Source organism: Sarcophilus harrisii, chromosome 5 (assembly GCF_902635505.1).
Source record: "Sarcophilus harrisii chromosome 5, mSarHar1.11, whole genome shotgun sequence".
Lineage (NCBI taxonomy): Eukaryota > Metazoa > Chordata > Mammalia > Dasyuromorphia > Dasyuridae > Sarcophilus > Sarcophilus harrisii.
In genome coordinates, this window is record NC_045430.1 from 83,423,191 (window position 1) to 83,440,040 (window position 16,850).

The 16,850-nt window shown below is 49.2% G+C and overlaps 1 protein-coding gene across 1 annotated transcript in view; it reads right to left on the bottom strand.

Annotated features, from left to right (window-relative positions):
- Window positions 1-9,306, bottom strand: part of LRP1 (LDL receptor related protein 1) — a 107,574-nt gene extending 98,268 nt beyond the window's left edge. Inside the window, exons 1-2 of the mRNA XM_031941122.1 lie at window positions 8,743-9,306; window positions 267-389 (exon numbers count right to left, since the gene is read on the bottom strand). Coding sequence (XP_031796982.1) covers window positions 267-389; window positions 8,743-8,803 — 184 coding nt within the window. The 5' untranslated portion in view covers window positions 8,804-9,306. The remainder of the gene's footprint in view (window positions 1-266; window positions 390-8,742) is intronic.
- Between the last annotated feature and the right edge of the window lie 7,544 nt (window positions 9,307-16,850).

Genomic DNA, 16,850 nt, shown 5'->3' on the forward strand with positions numbered 1-16,850 from the left:
TCATGCAACTAGTAAATGTCTAGGGCTAGATTCGAATTCAGGCCACCCTGACTCCAGGCATGTTCTGCCGTACCCCCTCGCTACCCCTTGGCTGGATCAGGATGAGAGAATGACAAATGCCATCCTCTCAGAGCAGGGATAGGATGTATGGTCCTAAAGTTGTCAGGGTGACAAAGCCTCTCCCTCTATGTAAAACCTTTGCAAGAGACAAACCAGGAAAGGAACAGGACCAAGGGGACGTAAAAGTGGTGACCAGAGGTACATACAGATCTCGGGGGCTTCATCGGAGCCATCTGGACAGTCCTTCTCTCCATCGCACCGCCAGCCTTTGGAGATGCACGTTATCTGGTCTCTACAAGCAAACTGCTTTGGGCTGCAGGTCTTGGGGACTGCCGGGGATGGGGGTAGAAAGAAAGAACAGGGGCATCAGAGAGGATCTGGGCCGGGCCCACGTCCCTGGAATCTTCCTCTGGGGTTTAGAGCCCCCTCTTCCCTCTCCCCACACTGTTCCCCTGTCCAGCCTGGGCTCTTAGCCATGGCCTACATGCAGGGAGGAAGAGCCGTGGCCAGAGCGAGCCAGTGGGTCATTTCCAGAACGCTGTGTACCTGTGAGGAGGGGAAGGGGCTTTGAGGCGGGAACCTCCAGGGAGCCCGTTCCACTTTCCTCCACACCCCCCCACAAACGCCTCCAGGGCTGCCTTTCCTTCTGGGATCCCACAATGGGCTCACAGACACCAGCCTTTCCTGCCCCAGGGAGAAGACTGACTGAAGCTGGAAGCCCTTCCCCCTTACCTTGCTTTATTGCTTTAACCAAACCCAGAGAATCAGTTCTTCCTAACCTGCCCCCCCCCCAGCTGGAACTCCAACCCCCCACCCACCCAAGCCTCTGGCACCCACACAGTACTGGGTCAGAGCTGCGGCCGGGCCTATGGCCCGCAGGCAAGGCTGCGATGCATCCTTTCTCTCTGAAGCTACTTGGTGCAATGACCAACTCAGACTCTGGTGAAAGGAGCTCTGTGACACTACCTAAGGATGGAGCTGAGGCTTCCCAAGGGGGTCTTTAAGTGGAAGACCCGGTGATACGGAGAGTGATCAAGGCAGTGGGCTCCCCCACCCCAGGGACACCCCCAGTGACAAGGCCTGAGGAGCCAGGGCAAGGCTGGGGGGGGGGGTGATGTCCAAGGCCCTTTAGCCTAGCCAGCTTTAAGGCTACCTTCGTAAATTATGACAAACTATAAGCAGGGTTTGTGATGCTCTCTTCTTCAGAGAAGAGGATCTTTCGGTCTCCCTTTCTCACTTCACCAGAGGTCTCATCTCTGTCTCCCTGTAGCAGTTTAAACCCCTTCCATTCTTGCCTTTCCTATTATGGGGAGAGGAAATGGTGGGTCCCTCTCCTCCCTATAAAATGCCTCTTCGGGGTCCCCGAGGCCGGGACCCTCTCCCCCAACCTCCCAGGGCTTCTCTTTTGGGGCCCCGTTCCTCTCAGATGCTTTTTTCCCTCCCCACCCCCATCCCAACGTCTCTCCAATCCCTACCCACCCCCTACCAGGGGGCCCAGGCCTCCAGCCAGGACCTCAGCAAAACCCAGGAAATGCATCAAGGATGGTCTTGCCAGGCCCCAGGAGCTCCCCCACCCCCCCTCCATCCTCGCCCTCAGCCCCAAAGAAAGGGCCCTTGAGGAGGTAGATAATGCCGAGTTCATTGCCCCACTGGACCAGCTGTGAGGTCTTCCCGGGAAATGGAGCTCGTTAGCATTCGGAAGAACAGTCCTCGGCCCTCAGCGCCTCCATGGGCCAGGAGGGGGGGCGGATTTGGGAGTGGTGCAGGACGGGATCAGAGGCAGATGGGATACTGGAGAAGAGAGAACCAGCGCTCTATGGCTCTCGCCGCACTCCACTTTTACTTCTCTCTCCAAGCTCCTCGATTTCCCTTTCTTCCCCTGAACTTGAAGCCAGAGTCCAGGCGGGCTCACCGGGCGCTTCTTCGAGCCCCTGCTGCCCATGTCCCATTCAGCGCCCCCCATCTCCCCCTCCCCCAGCCCCCGCCCGGTCCCCCAGCCTTGCCCCCCCCTTCATTTTTGGCTTGAGTTCTACAGAGGAAACAGCAGCTGGCAAACTCCGAAAGCTGGAATGAGTGAGATTCACAAACCAGATGTGCTGGGGGGTGGGGGGGTGGAGGGGAGGGATTGAAGAAGAAAGGGAAAGCAAGGGAAGGGAGAGCTCAGGGTTTCTTTTTCCTTCCCATGTGCTGAACCGCTCCCCCTCCCCCAACCCTGACTATTAAGGAAAGGAGGTGAGAGACCTATGGCCTCTGGTGGACACAGGGGCTTGGGAGGGAGGTCTGGAGGACAGGCCCAAAGCCCTCCAGTAACTCGCTTCCAGATAACCCACAGGGCTGAGATAAGGGTCTTTATCTCACACTATCAGCCACACTCATCAGGAGGGACTCCAAGTATGCTTCCCTAGGAAGCACCCCTCCCCCTTCCCCCCCCACCGTACCCCCTGAATCTGAAACCCCAGGACCCCTCACCTCCCCCCAGAGACGCTGCACTCCAACTTGGGAGCCACAGACGCCTCCAGAGAACCGGGCCGTTATCGGCCCCCGGCCAGTCTATTCAGCCCCTGAGCTGGTGGTGTTCCTCAGCCAGCTGCATAGACAGGCTAGGATCCAGTAGACCAGTGACAAGAAGCGATTTTTGGTCTACTTCCATTTGGAGGAGAGGGAGCTAGGGTTTGAGGGGGGAGCTGGCTGGGGCACAAACTTCTGGGAGAAAGAAGAGAGAGGGAAAGGGAGGAAGGGAGGGAGAACACAGCCAGCAGCACAGAAGGGGCGTCTGTTCTCAGCTTCGCTCTGAGACGAATGTGACTGCCATGTTAAAGCTAGCTGACACCCCTGCCTTCCCACTCCCCACCCTGGGCTCTTGGCCCAGGCCGGGCCCCGGGGGCCACAAACGCTGACCCGCTGGAAGCACCAGGGGCTGGCTGTCTGGCCAGACACAACACGGGCGCCCCTGCCCTGCTCAGACTCCGGCCGAAGCCCTCCGTCCGTTTCTGGGAGCTTAAGGAGAAAGCAACCAGAGTAGGTGGGAGGTATGTGGGAAGAGATCAAGATCTGGAGAAGGAAAAAGAAGGCAAAGGCCTTCCTTAGGAGAGAAGTTGGAGAAGGCGGAGTCTCAGAATAAGGGGTGTGGGTCATTCCCCACCCCAACAGAGAGCAGCTTACAAGGGCAGGGGCGGCCAGGGGATTTCCCAAAAGGTTGGGAGACCCAGGGGCAGAGTGAGTAGGGGATATCTCCCCCTTCTGCAGCCCAAAGGCAAAAGGAAAGATTCATTTTACCCTCCTAGGGCCATCTGAAGGAAAGGAACCACACAGAAAATATTTAAGGGGAGAGAAGAAGATGGGGGGAAGGCTGGAATGGAACACTGAGGAACACAGTATACACAGGAATATAAACTTTCAGATAAACTGGGAATGGGGATAGCAGAAGGGCCTCCCAGGCCCAAACCCAGAGCTTTTTACTTGATTTAATGTATTTTGGGTGTTACCCCGCAGCTCTGGAGGCTCCCAGAGGCTCAGACACATTTTTGTCATTCCTGAGTCTGGGCCTCTGCTCTGTGGCCAGGATGGACGGATGGGGTGGCTCAGACCGCTGGGGGAGGAGAAGCGGGCCCCCTCCACCCTGAGTCAATATTGACTCAGCAGGACATGAGCATGACCCTTAACCCCCCCACCAGATTTTTTTTTGCCCCCACAAATGAAACCCAGACCACTCAGCTATCCTTAGAGGTCATCACATCTATCCCTCTGTCTTCACAATGCCAAGCCTATCTGCCTACACTCTGCAAGGAAGTCAATTTTGTTGGCTCCCTGGATTCCCCAAATCTTTAGTTATTGAGAAATACCCCTTGAAGTTTAGGTTTCCTCCCTCCTAATGCTGCCTCAGCTCCTCCACTGACAATCTGCCCATGGGACTGGGCAAACCCGTGTACCCTGATGCTGCGCCCTAAGTGAGGGGGAGCAGAGAGCAAAGTGGGGAGGGGAGACCCTTCCTTTGTCTGGTTTTCAATGGAAGCTTAATAACCCGTTACCTGGGCCTACTCAATCGAGGGCACATGATTCTGACTTAGAAGGCAAGCAGATATGTCAAGAGACAGGCATACTGAGACAAAATAAGGAGAGGAGAGAGAGAGAGAGAAAGAGAGAGAGAGAGAAAGAGAGAGAAAGAGAGAGAGAGAGGAAGAGAGGAGAGAAGAGAGAGAGAGAGAGAGAGAGAGAGAGAGAGAGAGAGAGAGAGGAGAGAGACAGAGACAGAGAGATAGAGAGAGACAGAGAGAGACTCAGAAAGCAAACAGAGATGTCAAGAGACAGGCATAGTGAGACAAAATAAGGAGGGGAGAGGGGGGGGGGGAGAAAGGAACAGAGAGACGGAGAGAGGGGGAGAGACAGAGAAAAGAGAGAGACAGAAAGGAGCCAGAGACAGAAAGAGAAAAGAGAGACAGAAAGAGAAGTGAAAGAGACTTAGAAAGCAAGCAGAGATGTCAAGAGACAGGTATAGTGAGCAAAATAAGGAGGAAGAGGAGGAGAAAAAGACAGAGAGACAGAGAGAGAGAAGAGAGACAGAGAGAGGGAGAGACAGAAGAGAGAGAGAGATGAAACAGATACAGAGAGATGGAGAGAGAGAGAAAGGGAGAAGGGGGAGAGACAGACAAGAGAGAAAGGAGAGAGGGGAGAGAGAGAGAAAAAGAGAGAGAAGAGACAGAGACAGAAAGAGAGACAAAGAGGAGAGGGAAGGAGGGAGAAAAAGAGAGAAAAAAAATGGAGATATGGAGGAAAGGAGAGTGACAGAGAGCGAGAGGAAGGGAGGAAGAGAGAGGGAAAAAGACAGAGAGAAAGAGAAAGAAAAGAGAGTCAGAGAGGAGAGAGAAAAAAGAGAGAAAGAGAGAGACAAACAGAGACACACAAACAGAGAAAGAAGTAGACAGAGAGGGAGAGAGATAGGGAAGAAGAGAGACAGAAACAGAGAGACAGACAGAAAGACACACAGAAACAGAGAGACAGACAGAGACAGAGACAGGGAGAGAGACAGGAAAGGGGAGAGAGAGAGACAGAGAGAGAGGAGAGTTAAAGAGTTAGAGACAGAGAGAGAGAGACAGAGAAAGAGAGAGAGAGAGACTGAGAGAAAGAGACAGAGAGAGAGAGAGAGAGAGAGAGAGAGACAGAGAGAGAGACAGAGACAGAGAAAGAGAGATAGAGAGAGAGAGACAGAGACAGAGAGAGAGAGAGACAGGGAAGGAGAGACAGACAGACAGACAGACAGAGAGGGAGGGGTCATCAATATAAGTGTAACTTGCCAGAGACAACGACATAGCTGTCCTGGGGTGAACCCAGCAAATGACAGCATCACAGAAGCAATAGTGTGGAAATGGGGTTGAGGGAGCTAAGTCCCCTTCTCAGCTATCTACCCTCCCCCAGGGATTGCCGAGAATGGGGGAAAACTCCCACTACACAGAGAAGCAAAGAGCCTAAGCTCCCATCAAGGCCTTTCTGAGTCAGGGAGGCTTGGAAGGGTGAGAAGGGGGAAACTAAGAGCTGGGCATCTTCCCTGCATGTCACCCTGGGCGGGGGAGGGAGGAGAGAGAAAGGAGGGGGCAGGGGCCTAGTGACCCCCGCACCCGGGCTCCCTCCATCACCACAGAGGGTGGTTTCACGCTCGGTGCCTCCAGGCCACAGGCTCCGGAAACACTCCAGAGCCGACTGCTTCCTTCTCTAAACAATGCTGATTCCTGCTGATGGAGCTGAAACCTGGGGCTTGGCTGCAGAGCCAGGGACTGAGAGGAGAAGCTGGGCATCCTCACCCAGCACTCAGCCCCAGGCCCGCCTTGGACAAAGCCCGAGAGACAGCCTGGGTCAGAAAACACTTAGCCAGGGACTCTCGGTGTCCCTCAAGGATTTCCCAGAAGCGAATGACTGGGACCGTCTCCTGACCCCTCCACTCATGAGTTAGGGGACGGGCCTGGGCTTAGTGACCCAGGAATTGGACCTAGTTTCCGTCTCTCTGTGGGTAGAGGCTGAGAGTAAGATTAGACCAAAGGAAATGTTCCAGAAGTAAAGGCACCTACATGTATGCTGGGAGGGTGATTCCTTAGCACAGGGGTGGAGAGGAGGGAGGGGAACTGGAAGACTCTTGTATGAAAGGTATGTAGTGGCTCAAGCTGGGGGGTGAGGAAGGAGAGGAAGATGATCTGGGGAAGGTAAAGAGGGAGTACAGTGTAGAGTAAATAGAGGATAGAGGAGGATTTGGGGAGAAAGAACTCAAATCAATTCTTCCCTCAGCTATTCTGTTGATTCTGAGAGAATACCCTCAACGACCACCATATGGCAAAGAAGTGTCTAAGAAGGGAAACTGAGGCACAGAAACACATGAACTTTTAGGTCACAACTCAAAAGTTTTCCTCCTAATATTAATTCAAACTTATATATCACTCCAGAGTTAAAAAAAAAAAAAACAAAAAACAAAAAAAGCTTTTCTTCTAACAGCCCTGTGAGGCAGATAGTGAAGGATTATTATCACCATTTTATAAGTGAGGAAACTCGGGTCTGAAAAAGTGAAATGTTTTGCCCATACATACACAGCTAGTATTCAGTCAGTTTTCTGACTTCATTATGCTTCATTCATCGCTCTTTCCATATTACAACTGTCTCTCTCAACTCATTCCATTGGGTTCAGCTTGGCCTGAGATAATGAGATTTGGGGAAGGGGCAATGTTGGAGACAGGCAGTAATTAGGAAATAGGGCCAGAAAGGAATGAAGCTAAATGTGTCCGTATCACCACCCCTCCCACACTCCCAAGGGGGTCGCCAAAGCCGGCGTTAGAGCCCCTGAACATAGGACAGCTGTGTCCCTTTCTCATCCCATTGTGAAACTCCAGCTGGGCCAGGGAGAACGTTTCAGGATGTTTTCTATTCTTCACAGTGGCCCCTCCAGCTTCTTCCACCCCTACCACCACCAAATTGTTTTTCTCTTCTTGTCTTGACTTTCTCATCTTTCCTAATCTTTCCCAGAACCAGATGTCCCAATTCTCTCTGCCTCGGTTTCCCTTCTTGTGCCGCGGCGAAGAGAAAACACTTGAACCTCCTCATGGAAGAAAAACACGTTAGAGATGATTGTTTGGGGTGCAACAGACTGAAACAGGCTGGTTTGGGAAGAGATGAGGGCAGGGATCCTCTCTCCTCCTCTAAACTGGGCAGTTTCTGGTTTTGTTTTCCTCTTTGCCCAAAGGAGACAGAAAATCCCGAAGCCCAGTATAGTGGAGGGAAGGCCTCCAATCTCCCCCCTCTTTGCCTACAAGGATTGCCCTGCTCCCCAAACTCCTCCTCCCTCCCCAGCCTCCCAGCCTCCCAAAGTAAGAGGGTCTTTGATTTCTATTGAGGTCAGGGAGGAAGGGGACAGGGCACTTGGATTTCTGAGAAAAACTTTCCCAACCCCAAACTTGGCAAAGTTGAGGAGATTGGAAGTGGGGGTGGAGGTGTGGGGGGCCTGGGGAGGGAGGGTCACTCCTTGCTGCGGGCAGAGGAGGGAGCCCCCTGGGGGAAAAGAGTGGTGAGACACTCCCCCCCCCCCAGATCTGTTTGGGGCTCGGCTCAGCCCGGCCCAACCCCCGTCTACTGGTCTCTATTCATGACTTAGGCAAGACTTGAATCCATGACTCATGGTTAAAGAAGGAAAATAGCTAAAGGGGGGAAAGGAGGGGGAACAAGAAGTCACCCCCAGTTCCCTAAAGCACACACAGTTCCCGCTAGGGCTGATGCCTGCATTATGCAAAGGGAGAAGGGGGAGGGGGAGAAATTAAAAACAAATTCACTGAAGTTGCAGAATACAAAACAGCGGCGACCCCCCCCCCCATCCCCAGTCTCCCTCTCGCCCAGACGGCGAGGGTGTCAGGAAAGCACTCGGCGCCCCCACCGCGGCCCTCCGAGCTGGCCCCCGGCCCCTCTCCTCAGTGATGACGTCTGACGTTTCATCCCGAACCTCCAGAAATTAAGAAGGGAAATTCGGAGTAGCACAACAACCCCCCCCCCCACCCCGGTGGGGCTCTCCCCAGCCCCGGCTACTGACAGAGGCCCACCGAAGGGGAGAGAGAGGAGGATGGGGAGCCCCGGGGGCCTGCGCTGGGACCCGCTCGTCCCAGACTCGTTCCCTCGCCCCGTGCCAGGGCCCAGTCAGGGCACAAGTCCTCCTCCTCCCCTCACACCCCTGCCCAGTGCGGGCACCTCGGAAAACCACTTCCCCCCCGGCTCTCTCCCTCTCCGCATCAGAAACGCACTGCAGACCCCCGCCCCAGCAGCCCCCCCCCCTTTGCAGATGTTGAATGCAAATCCAGATTCCTTCACAATTCAGACAGGGATGGGGTGGGGGCGGGGGGGCCGGGACACGTCCTCCGCTAGAGAGAGACAGCCTAGGCCGCCCTCCATCCCCGGCGGCACTAGGGGGGCGCCGGGTCTGCCCCCGACCCCCGGCTTTGTCTGAGCGGGGGGGTGCGGGAAGCCTCTTACACCCCGGCTCCCCACCCCCCGCTGCGCCGGACCCCCGCTCCCAGCCCCCAGCCGGGGCGCTGCTGTGTCAGCTGGACCCGGATAACAAAAGGCCCCCCCACCCCGCGACGCCCTCCCCTTCTGCAGGCAGAGGTGGGGACTGGGGAGGGGGCGTCCTCGGGGAGGGGGGGTGGGGGAAATCTCACTCACCATCCATCGCCGCTGTGGCCAGAGCCAAGAGCAGCGGCAGCAGCAGCAGCGGGCTCAGCATGGTGGTGCGGGAGCGATGCGAGCAGCCCCCTCCTCCGGGATCCGGCTCCTTTTCGTCTGTGCCCCCCTTCGGGGGGTCCCCCGTTTTCCTCCCCGCCTTTATTTTTGTCTTTTCTTTCTGCAAAGCGCAGCGAGCTCTGGGATCGCAGGAAGGAGGGGGAGAAGGCAGTAGTTAAGAACCCCTCCGCTGGAGCTCGCGGGCGGGGAGGATGCGCCCCTAAACCAAACACCTCGAGGTCCCCCCTCCCTCCTTTGCTCTCGGTTCTCCCCTCGCCTTGGGCTTAGCTCAGAGCCCCATCTCGGAGCCGCCTCCGGCTGCAAAAATGCACAATTGGGAGGAGGCGGTTGGGGGGGTGGGGGGCGTGGACGGGGGAGGGAGCCTGTAAAGGGGGTCCTTTGCAGCTTGGGAGAGCCGGAGGGTTTCCCCCTTTTCCTCCTCCGTGCCAGGGCCCTGTGCTCGCGCCTGTGCTCCCGGGATGGAGGTGGCGCGGGGGGGGGCGGGGGGAGGGAAGGGGGAGTGGGAGGTAGAGAGCAGAGGGAGGGGGCGGGGAGGGGGAAGGGGCGGGGAGAGAAAAGAGGGGGAGAGCTAGCTACGCGGCAGATGTCTAGGTGCGCATGCGCGCCGGTCTCACACTCCCCCTCCCGAAGAGGGGGAGAAGGAGGAGTGGCAGGGCCGAGGGGCTTGGAAAGCGGTTCCAGAGAGGCGGTGCCATCTCTCCGCTAGCCAAGACATCGGACCGTAGCATTTAAAACCAGAAGGGACATTCACTCTGGCTCTGTCGTTCTAAAGATGGGGAAACTGAGGCGCGGGCCATGTTTGTGGCTCGCCTGTGGCCATACTGACGGCACCGCCGGGACTCGAACCCGAGCACGGACACCCTTGCTCTCTCCCCACATCCTATCGCTTTTGAGCGGAGAGAGTCGTCACTGCTCTCCGCCAGCCCCCTCCTCCTCCTCCATCACCTTCCGTCGGCGTCTTCCAGACCTCAGAGGATGCATGGGAAGGGTGTGGAGGGGAGGGACTAGCCTATAGGGTTTCAGCTCGGTCCGTTTCTAGCCTACTCTTTGGACTTGGGCCTGTACCCTTTTGCAGGCTTGCTCCCCCTTTCCCTTCCCCCGCCCCCCTCCCCGACCGGCGGAGAGCCGGGGAGAGGGTGCCAGTCAGCGGGGAAGGTAGTCGGCGAGGTGGAGCGCGGACGCGGAGGCTCCGGGAAAAGTGGAAGGCGATTGGGGCTCAGGGCAGAGGGGCCGGGCTAGGGCCCGCAGGCCCCGCCCCGCCTCCCGCCCTCCCAGGCCTCGCAGTAAACACCGACGTTCGCCGGGGCTCGCCTGAGCTCGCGCTCTGGCCTCGGGGGAAGGGACGGAGCCCACCTTGGCGCCCGTTCTTCCCCCCTCCCCCCCCCGGCGCAGGGCAGGTTTGGGGGCGAGCCACTTGGAACGGAGTGAGCCCCCGGGTGGGTGGGGCGGCGCTGCCGCCGCCTGCCGCAAGGAGGTCGGAGGCTCCGGGGTGTTTTCTCGTGGGGGGGTTAGGTCTGGGACTGTCCCCCCCGCAGGTGGCTCGGGAACGAAAGTCTGCGGGCGCTAGACTCCGAAGAACGGAGGTGTGCCGTTAAGCAGCGGGCGGGGGCTCGAGGCTCCGCCGAGGACGTCCGGCGGCTTCCGCCTTTCCGTCCCGGAGGGCCCCGCCGCCGTCTCAGGCCCCGAGCTCCCAGCGTCCGAGGGCCCCTAGACACCCCCCGGCTCCGTGCTCCTGCGAATGTGCGGCTCGCCATCGCCCCCTTCCGGCCGCGCCGCGAGCCTGCGCGGCTGCCGGGGCCCGGGGCCGCTAAAAACCCGACGGGAAAACCCGAGCGACGCGTCGCGTCCCGCGCCAGGGGGCGCAATCTTGGGCGTGTGGGCGGAGAAGGGGCGGCCGATCCAGAGGGCGGGATCAGGGTCGGCGCCCGGCAAGCTGGCCAGGTGCAGGCGAGGTTTGTCCAGCTTGGACTTCTCCAGGGGCAGAAGAGATGATGGCGGTGTCTCAAAAGTCATCCCATTTACCTGCTTACAAACGCCCCGGGTATTTCTAGATTAAACTATATAGGAAAGAAACAAGTATTTTCCTGAGCAGCTGCTTTTGTGCCCGGGGACTAGGTGCCAATCATTGTACGGTGTTTCATTTGATGCTTGCAACAACCCTAGGAAAAAAGTGTTATCCCCATTTTACAGTTGAGGAAACTGAGGCAGGCAGGTTAAATCATTAGCCCAGAGTCACACAGTTAGGAAGTGTCATGAGACAGGATTTGAACTCAGATCTTTTACATTCATTGCTCTTATTTAAGGATGTGCACAGACCCCAATCTAGCCCTCCAACATTTTTTAAAAATAATTTCCAAAATTAGGAACTAAGCCATTAACAAACACAAATGTTTTCATGTACAAACTAACAAGAACAGAAAGAGAACATCATATGTGAAAGTGGATATCTCTATACTCTTTTATGCACATCACTCAAGTTCCCCAACAACTAGTTGTTCCTCAAACTTCGAAGGACATCTGCTGCCTCTGCAATCCCTTCCGTCATTCCCCCAAGTGACAAAATTCAGACTTTTCTTAGCTCTGCCTTTTATTTTTCCTTTTCTTCTTTTAAGTCTCCACTCCTGGTGCTGTTTTCTCCATGAAGCTCTTTCCCAGGTAATAGTGCTCCCTCTTTTCCAGCAATCTTAGTAGGCTTACAGTGATTTTTTTGCCCTTTTATTCTCTATCTCAAGGAAACATTTGTTGCATTCTTCTTACTATCTGTGAATATGTCATATATTTCCAATAATGGGTAAGGGCCTTGGTGGTAGGGAGAGAGTTTTTCTTTTTTCTTTTTTCTTTGTGGGTCTGGCACTTCCAATGGTGCTTTACATTCAATAGGAATTTAAAATTTCCCCTCCTAACTGGGCTTCTGATTATTCTGATTGCACTAAGTAGGCGGCCTTGTGCATCCAGAATTTCTGTCATAATTTTTCCCCTGACACATTTCCTTCCTGGGCCTTCATTTTAGAGAAGGCCTAAATCGAAGAACTTTATTCTCCTCCTGACTCTCCAGTGTTTTCATAGTTTTTTCCTCCTCTCCCCTCTCACTTTCCAGTTTCTTTTTGTGTTGGCCCCTTTAGAACATAAGCTCCTTGAGGGTAGGGAATGTCTTTCTTTTTACTTGTTTTTGTATCCCTATCACAAAAGTGATTTTGTATCTCTTGGATTTTTATTTGTATCTCCATAGCTGTGCCTGGCAAATAGTTAAGTGCTTAACAAAGATTTGTTGCCCCTCTGCTAACATAGACCTTTATTTAAACAGAAGCTGGGTTAATCACCCATTGAAGGTAAGAGGTCATCTTTGCTTTAGCATTGGACTTGTGGACCTTTGATGTCTTGTCCACTTTTGAAATCCCAATTCTATGAACCTCTTCTCCCTGCCAAACTCCAGGAGAGGAAGGTCTTCTCCCTAATGGGACTCCTGTAAAGATCTTATAGGAGCACTTTAGGATATCCTTTTCTGAACCTTTGAGACTAGGAAGAATCAGAGCACTTAAAATGAGCTAAGCATTGTTTATCCAAAACATTTCTTTCTGTTGTTGGTGTACTATTTCCTTTCTTTCAATATTCTGCCTTTGACTACTTTTTTTTTAACCTCCTATATTGACTTCCTCATCAAGTTGTGTCTTTCTTAACACACACATTGCCTGACACATTGCAGGCACTTCAAAAAATGGCTATTTAATGTTCTTTGAAATATCTCTAGCCTTCATATCTTCGAGTCAACCTCCACTGTTTATTAAGCTGACCCTTGTGTCTCACTGACATTTTCCCTTCTGTCTTTTTTAGCTTATTGTCCTCCTTCCACCTCCATGCATAGACATTCCCTAAGATTGTACTCAGCTTTCTTTCCTCTCTATGAATCTTTTTCATTTTTGATTATCTCATTTATAATTTTATCATTTTAAGAGTTTCAACTCCACCTTTATTTAGTTGATTAATCAGGGATCAAGAGAGCTGGACTAGGGGCCAATGTTGGGGCAGACCAAGGGGTATTTGAAAATATTCTATTTTATGACAAATATGGGAATGTTTTATGTGATTTTGCATGTATAACCTATATCGGATTGTTTACTGTCTCAGGAAGGAGGGAGAAAGGGAAGGAAGAATAGAATTTGGAAATAAAAATTTTGGGAAAAAAACCTGTTATTAACAATTGTTCTTACATGTAATGGGGGAATAAAATTTAAAAAAATAAAAAAGTTCTGTTTTATAAATACAGATATTTTAGTACTATAAAAAGATCACTCTTTAGGTACATTATTATTTGATGTCAAAATATGTTGGCAAATGTGTAACCAGGGCCTATCTATGACCTCTTATCTTAACATTATTATTTACCTGTGGGTCTAAAGGTGATAATTCAGGAAAGAAAGAAAGCAAATTCAGATATATGCCTTCCCTGGGAATTTCCATGAACCATCTCTCCCAACAGAAAGTTTTGCAATTTTTGAGAAGGAGGTACAAGGTCTATATGCAGGATCTCTATAGAGTCTGTATAGTCTGGGCTCTTCTTCCTTGCACTGACCCTTTTACTTGAACTTCCTCCTTGACATGGCTATTGTTGATGATCACTTTGTGAGTGAATGGCAGGTAACTGGGAGTCAAACTACTAGAATACCCTTCAGGGGATGGACAATGAGGAGTTGCTGTCATATTCAATTTAGACTGCCAGCTATCAAGGATCCTAGTAGCTGGTGAGCAAGGAAGGAAATACTGCTTCATATCACTGTACTCTCTCTGCTTTCCTTTTTATATAGTATATATATTTATATATATTTGATCTTCAGTGGGACCCAGAAACATAAATCCTTCTTTTAGTCCTGTAATTTATAGGCTTGTGTGGTTTGGAAATTCCCTGGTCATTCAAAAAAATGGGTAATTCCCCTGAGGAGAGGTTTTGGGAACATTGCTGACTATGTATACCTTCACATAAATGTACTTTGACCTTATCCCTTTCATTTGTTAAATAAACTATAAAGTATATCGAGTTCCTGTGTCCTATAAATGTAGTGGATTTTGATGATAAAATGAAGAGTTCAGTTGTGGAATAAGGGCCCAAGAACCATAGATTTAATTTTTGAAATATTTTGATGAAGTCCATTTCAGCTCCTTGCTAAATTTTATAGTCAAAAGATAAGAGTTTAAGCTACTTGGAGTGGGTCCAGCCATGGAGGAGTAACCTAAACTTTTGTAGGCTGCAAGCCCTCTGGTGGTCAGAGGCAATACTACAGCCTTTTTGTACCAGAGGAATTGATCCTGAAAACACCACCTTGTCAACAACAGTATTATGTTCCCTCAATGGATAGTTAACATGGTTGCACACTATCATTTTTTATACTTTTAGCAAATTTGGATTGCTGCCACTACTACACTACGTATCAAATACAACTCAGGATTACTTTCTTCAAGAAGAGAGTTGGAACTTGGTAGAACTTACCAACATTAAAAAAAAGGGGGGGATCTAAAAAGAAAAGAACAAAAACGTCTATTCTGTTGCTTTAGAATTCATTTCAAAACCAACTGTGTTTAGTCAGACCACTGACTTATCGAAATCAACATTAAATTACAAGAAAAGATGAAAAAGTGAGAAGACATTTTGGTTAAGTATGAGTTCCAGTTCACTTATATAAATAAACTGTTGACTCTGAAAAGATGATACATTAATAAAAATAAAGATATCAACTCTGATTATCACCATTGCTTAGAGGAGTTTACTTTCAAATGTTCAAATTTGTTTGTGATCTTATTGGTTGGACTATACCCAACTGTGCAATTGACGTTCCATTCATGCCTATCTATCTTGTACAAGTCTTGTCTATGTTCTCTCAGGAATTTACCACAGGTTTTCTTTTTTTTTAAGTTTAAAAACTTTTTATTTGTTTTTCTTTTTAAAACTTTTATTTTTTAACATTTATTTTACTTGTGTAATTTGCTAAAGTAGTATTTTATAAAAACATATTGAAGACCTTACACAACAATTGGATGCAATATCTTCACAAAATATCACGGATTTTCAATTCAACTTTTAAAAAACCTTCTATTATTCCAATGATACCAGTTAGCATATTCACTGTCCACTGATTATCATTGACTCTCACAAAAAATTCAATTTCCTTTTAAAAAATAATTATCATTTATTATACTGAGAATTTAGATAATATCCTTTACTGCATTTCTTCATAATTCCCCATTTGTGATGTGTTGTAGCCTGTCTATACCACAATATCTTTTTCCATTGCCCTTTGGGTGATTTTCAATTCCACTTTAACATTCACTGAATTATTCCATGACTCACAGATCTACATCATTGGAAGAATTTTGGCATTAAAAAGATGTATCTTGTTTCAGGAGGAAGCTTGAGGGTCATTTAAAAGAATTTAACTATTTCATAGTATTAATCCAACCTGCTCTTCTTTTGTTGTTCAAATCTGAATTCAATTCATTATCCATTTGTAGAGTTTATTTCAGGTACATATAGTGATGATTTAGCTCTATAGTTCTTCCTTCCAACAGCATAGCTAAACAATAGATTTTCTTGATCTTGATTTTTCTTCTGTGTGTACTGTTAGGTTAAATTATTTGTGTGATTATAGATCTCATCTAGTAGGCTTTGTATCATGGGGCTTGATACAATCAGTGTCATATTATCTGTAAGTAAGATAAGTACCTAGAGGATCTTTACCATCTATGGGGGATACTTCCTCAAACTGGACTTTGTGCTGGATTTTCTCTGTGAGAAATATAATCCAGTATAAAATAGTTGCCATAAAGAGGAGATCATTAGAACCTAGGAACCATTGCTAGTCAGCAAATGCTTGATTTCCTTAGGAAGAGGAGATACACGAAATCCAAGTATTACAATAATTTAGTTAATAAAAATAACATTTTTAAATGTTAGAGATTACTTTATAAAAAAGCCAAAAAAAGTATTAGAGGGGAAAATGATCCTGCATTGAATCATGAGATTCAACCAAGTAAAATTAACCTGAGAACATTTATAGATGGAACTGGAAGGACAACACATATATTCAAAGTACAAGAGTTGCCATCATGTCTATAGTGATCTATTTTCTTTTTTTTTTCCCCAATTAACAAACATTTATTTTCTGTCTCTCCAACTTCCCCCTCAAAAAGGAAAAATAACATTCTTGCAAAAAATATACAGTCAGAACAAATTCTCACAATAGTCATGAGCAAAACTGTGTCTTATACTGCATATTTTATTTTTTTCTGTTAAAATATTTTCTCTCCTCACCCCCTCATTGGAAAAAAAGAAAATAAAATTCCTTGTAATAAATTTGCAAGGTCAAGCAAAACATTTCTTGTATTGGCCATGTCCAACAAGTATAGATCTTCGTCTTTACCTCTTTGTCAGGAGGTAGGTAACAGTTTATCATCAGTCCTTTGGGATCACAATTGATCATTGCATTGGTCAGAGTTGTCAAATTATTTTAAAATTGCTTATTTTTACATTGTTGCTATTTTATAGTATACATATTTCTCTCTAGGTTTTGCTTACTGTTTTGCATTAGTTTATATAATATATATGTATATGTCTTTCTAGATTTCTCTGAAACATCTATTTTATCATTTCTTATGGCACAATAGTATTCAATTGCATTCATATACCATAATTTGCTTATTCATTCATCAATTGATGGGTATCTCTTTTGTTTCCAGTTCTTTGCCATCACAAGAAGAATAGCTGTCAATATTTTTGTCCATATGTGTTCTTGTTCTCTTTTTTTGATCTATTTAAGGCAAAGGTCTAGCTATCTTTGGATCTAAGAGTCACAATTTAGTGAGTTGGTGAACAGTTTAAAATTACTTTCCAGAATGACTGCACCATTCCAATACCACCAACAGTGTATAGCAATCAATTTTTTAAAAAACCAACTTCTATTTTTGACAATGGAATTGTCACATTTGATTCACTATCTTTTATCAATGTGTTATATGAGAGAATGAAAATGTTTCTTAAGTAG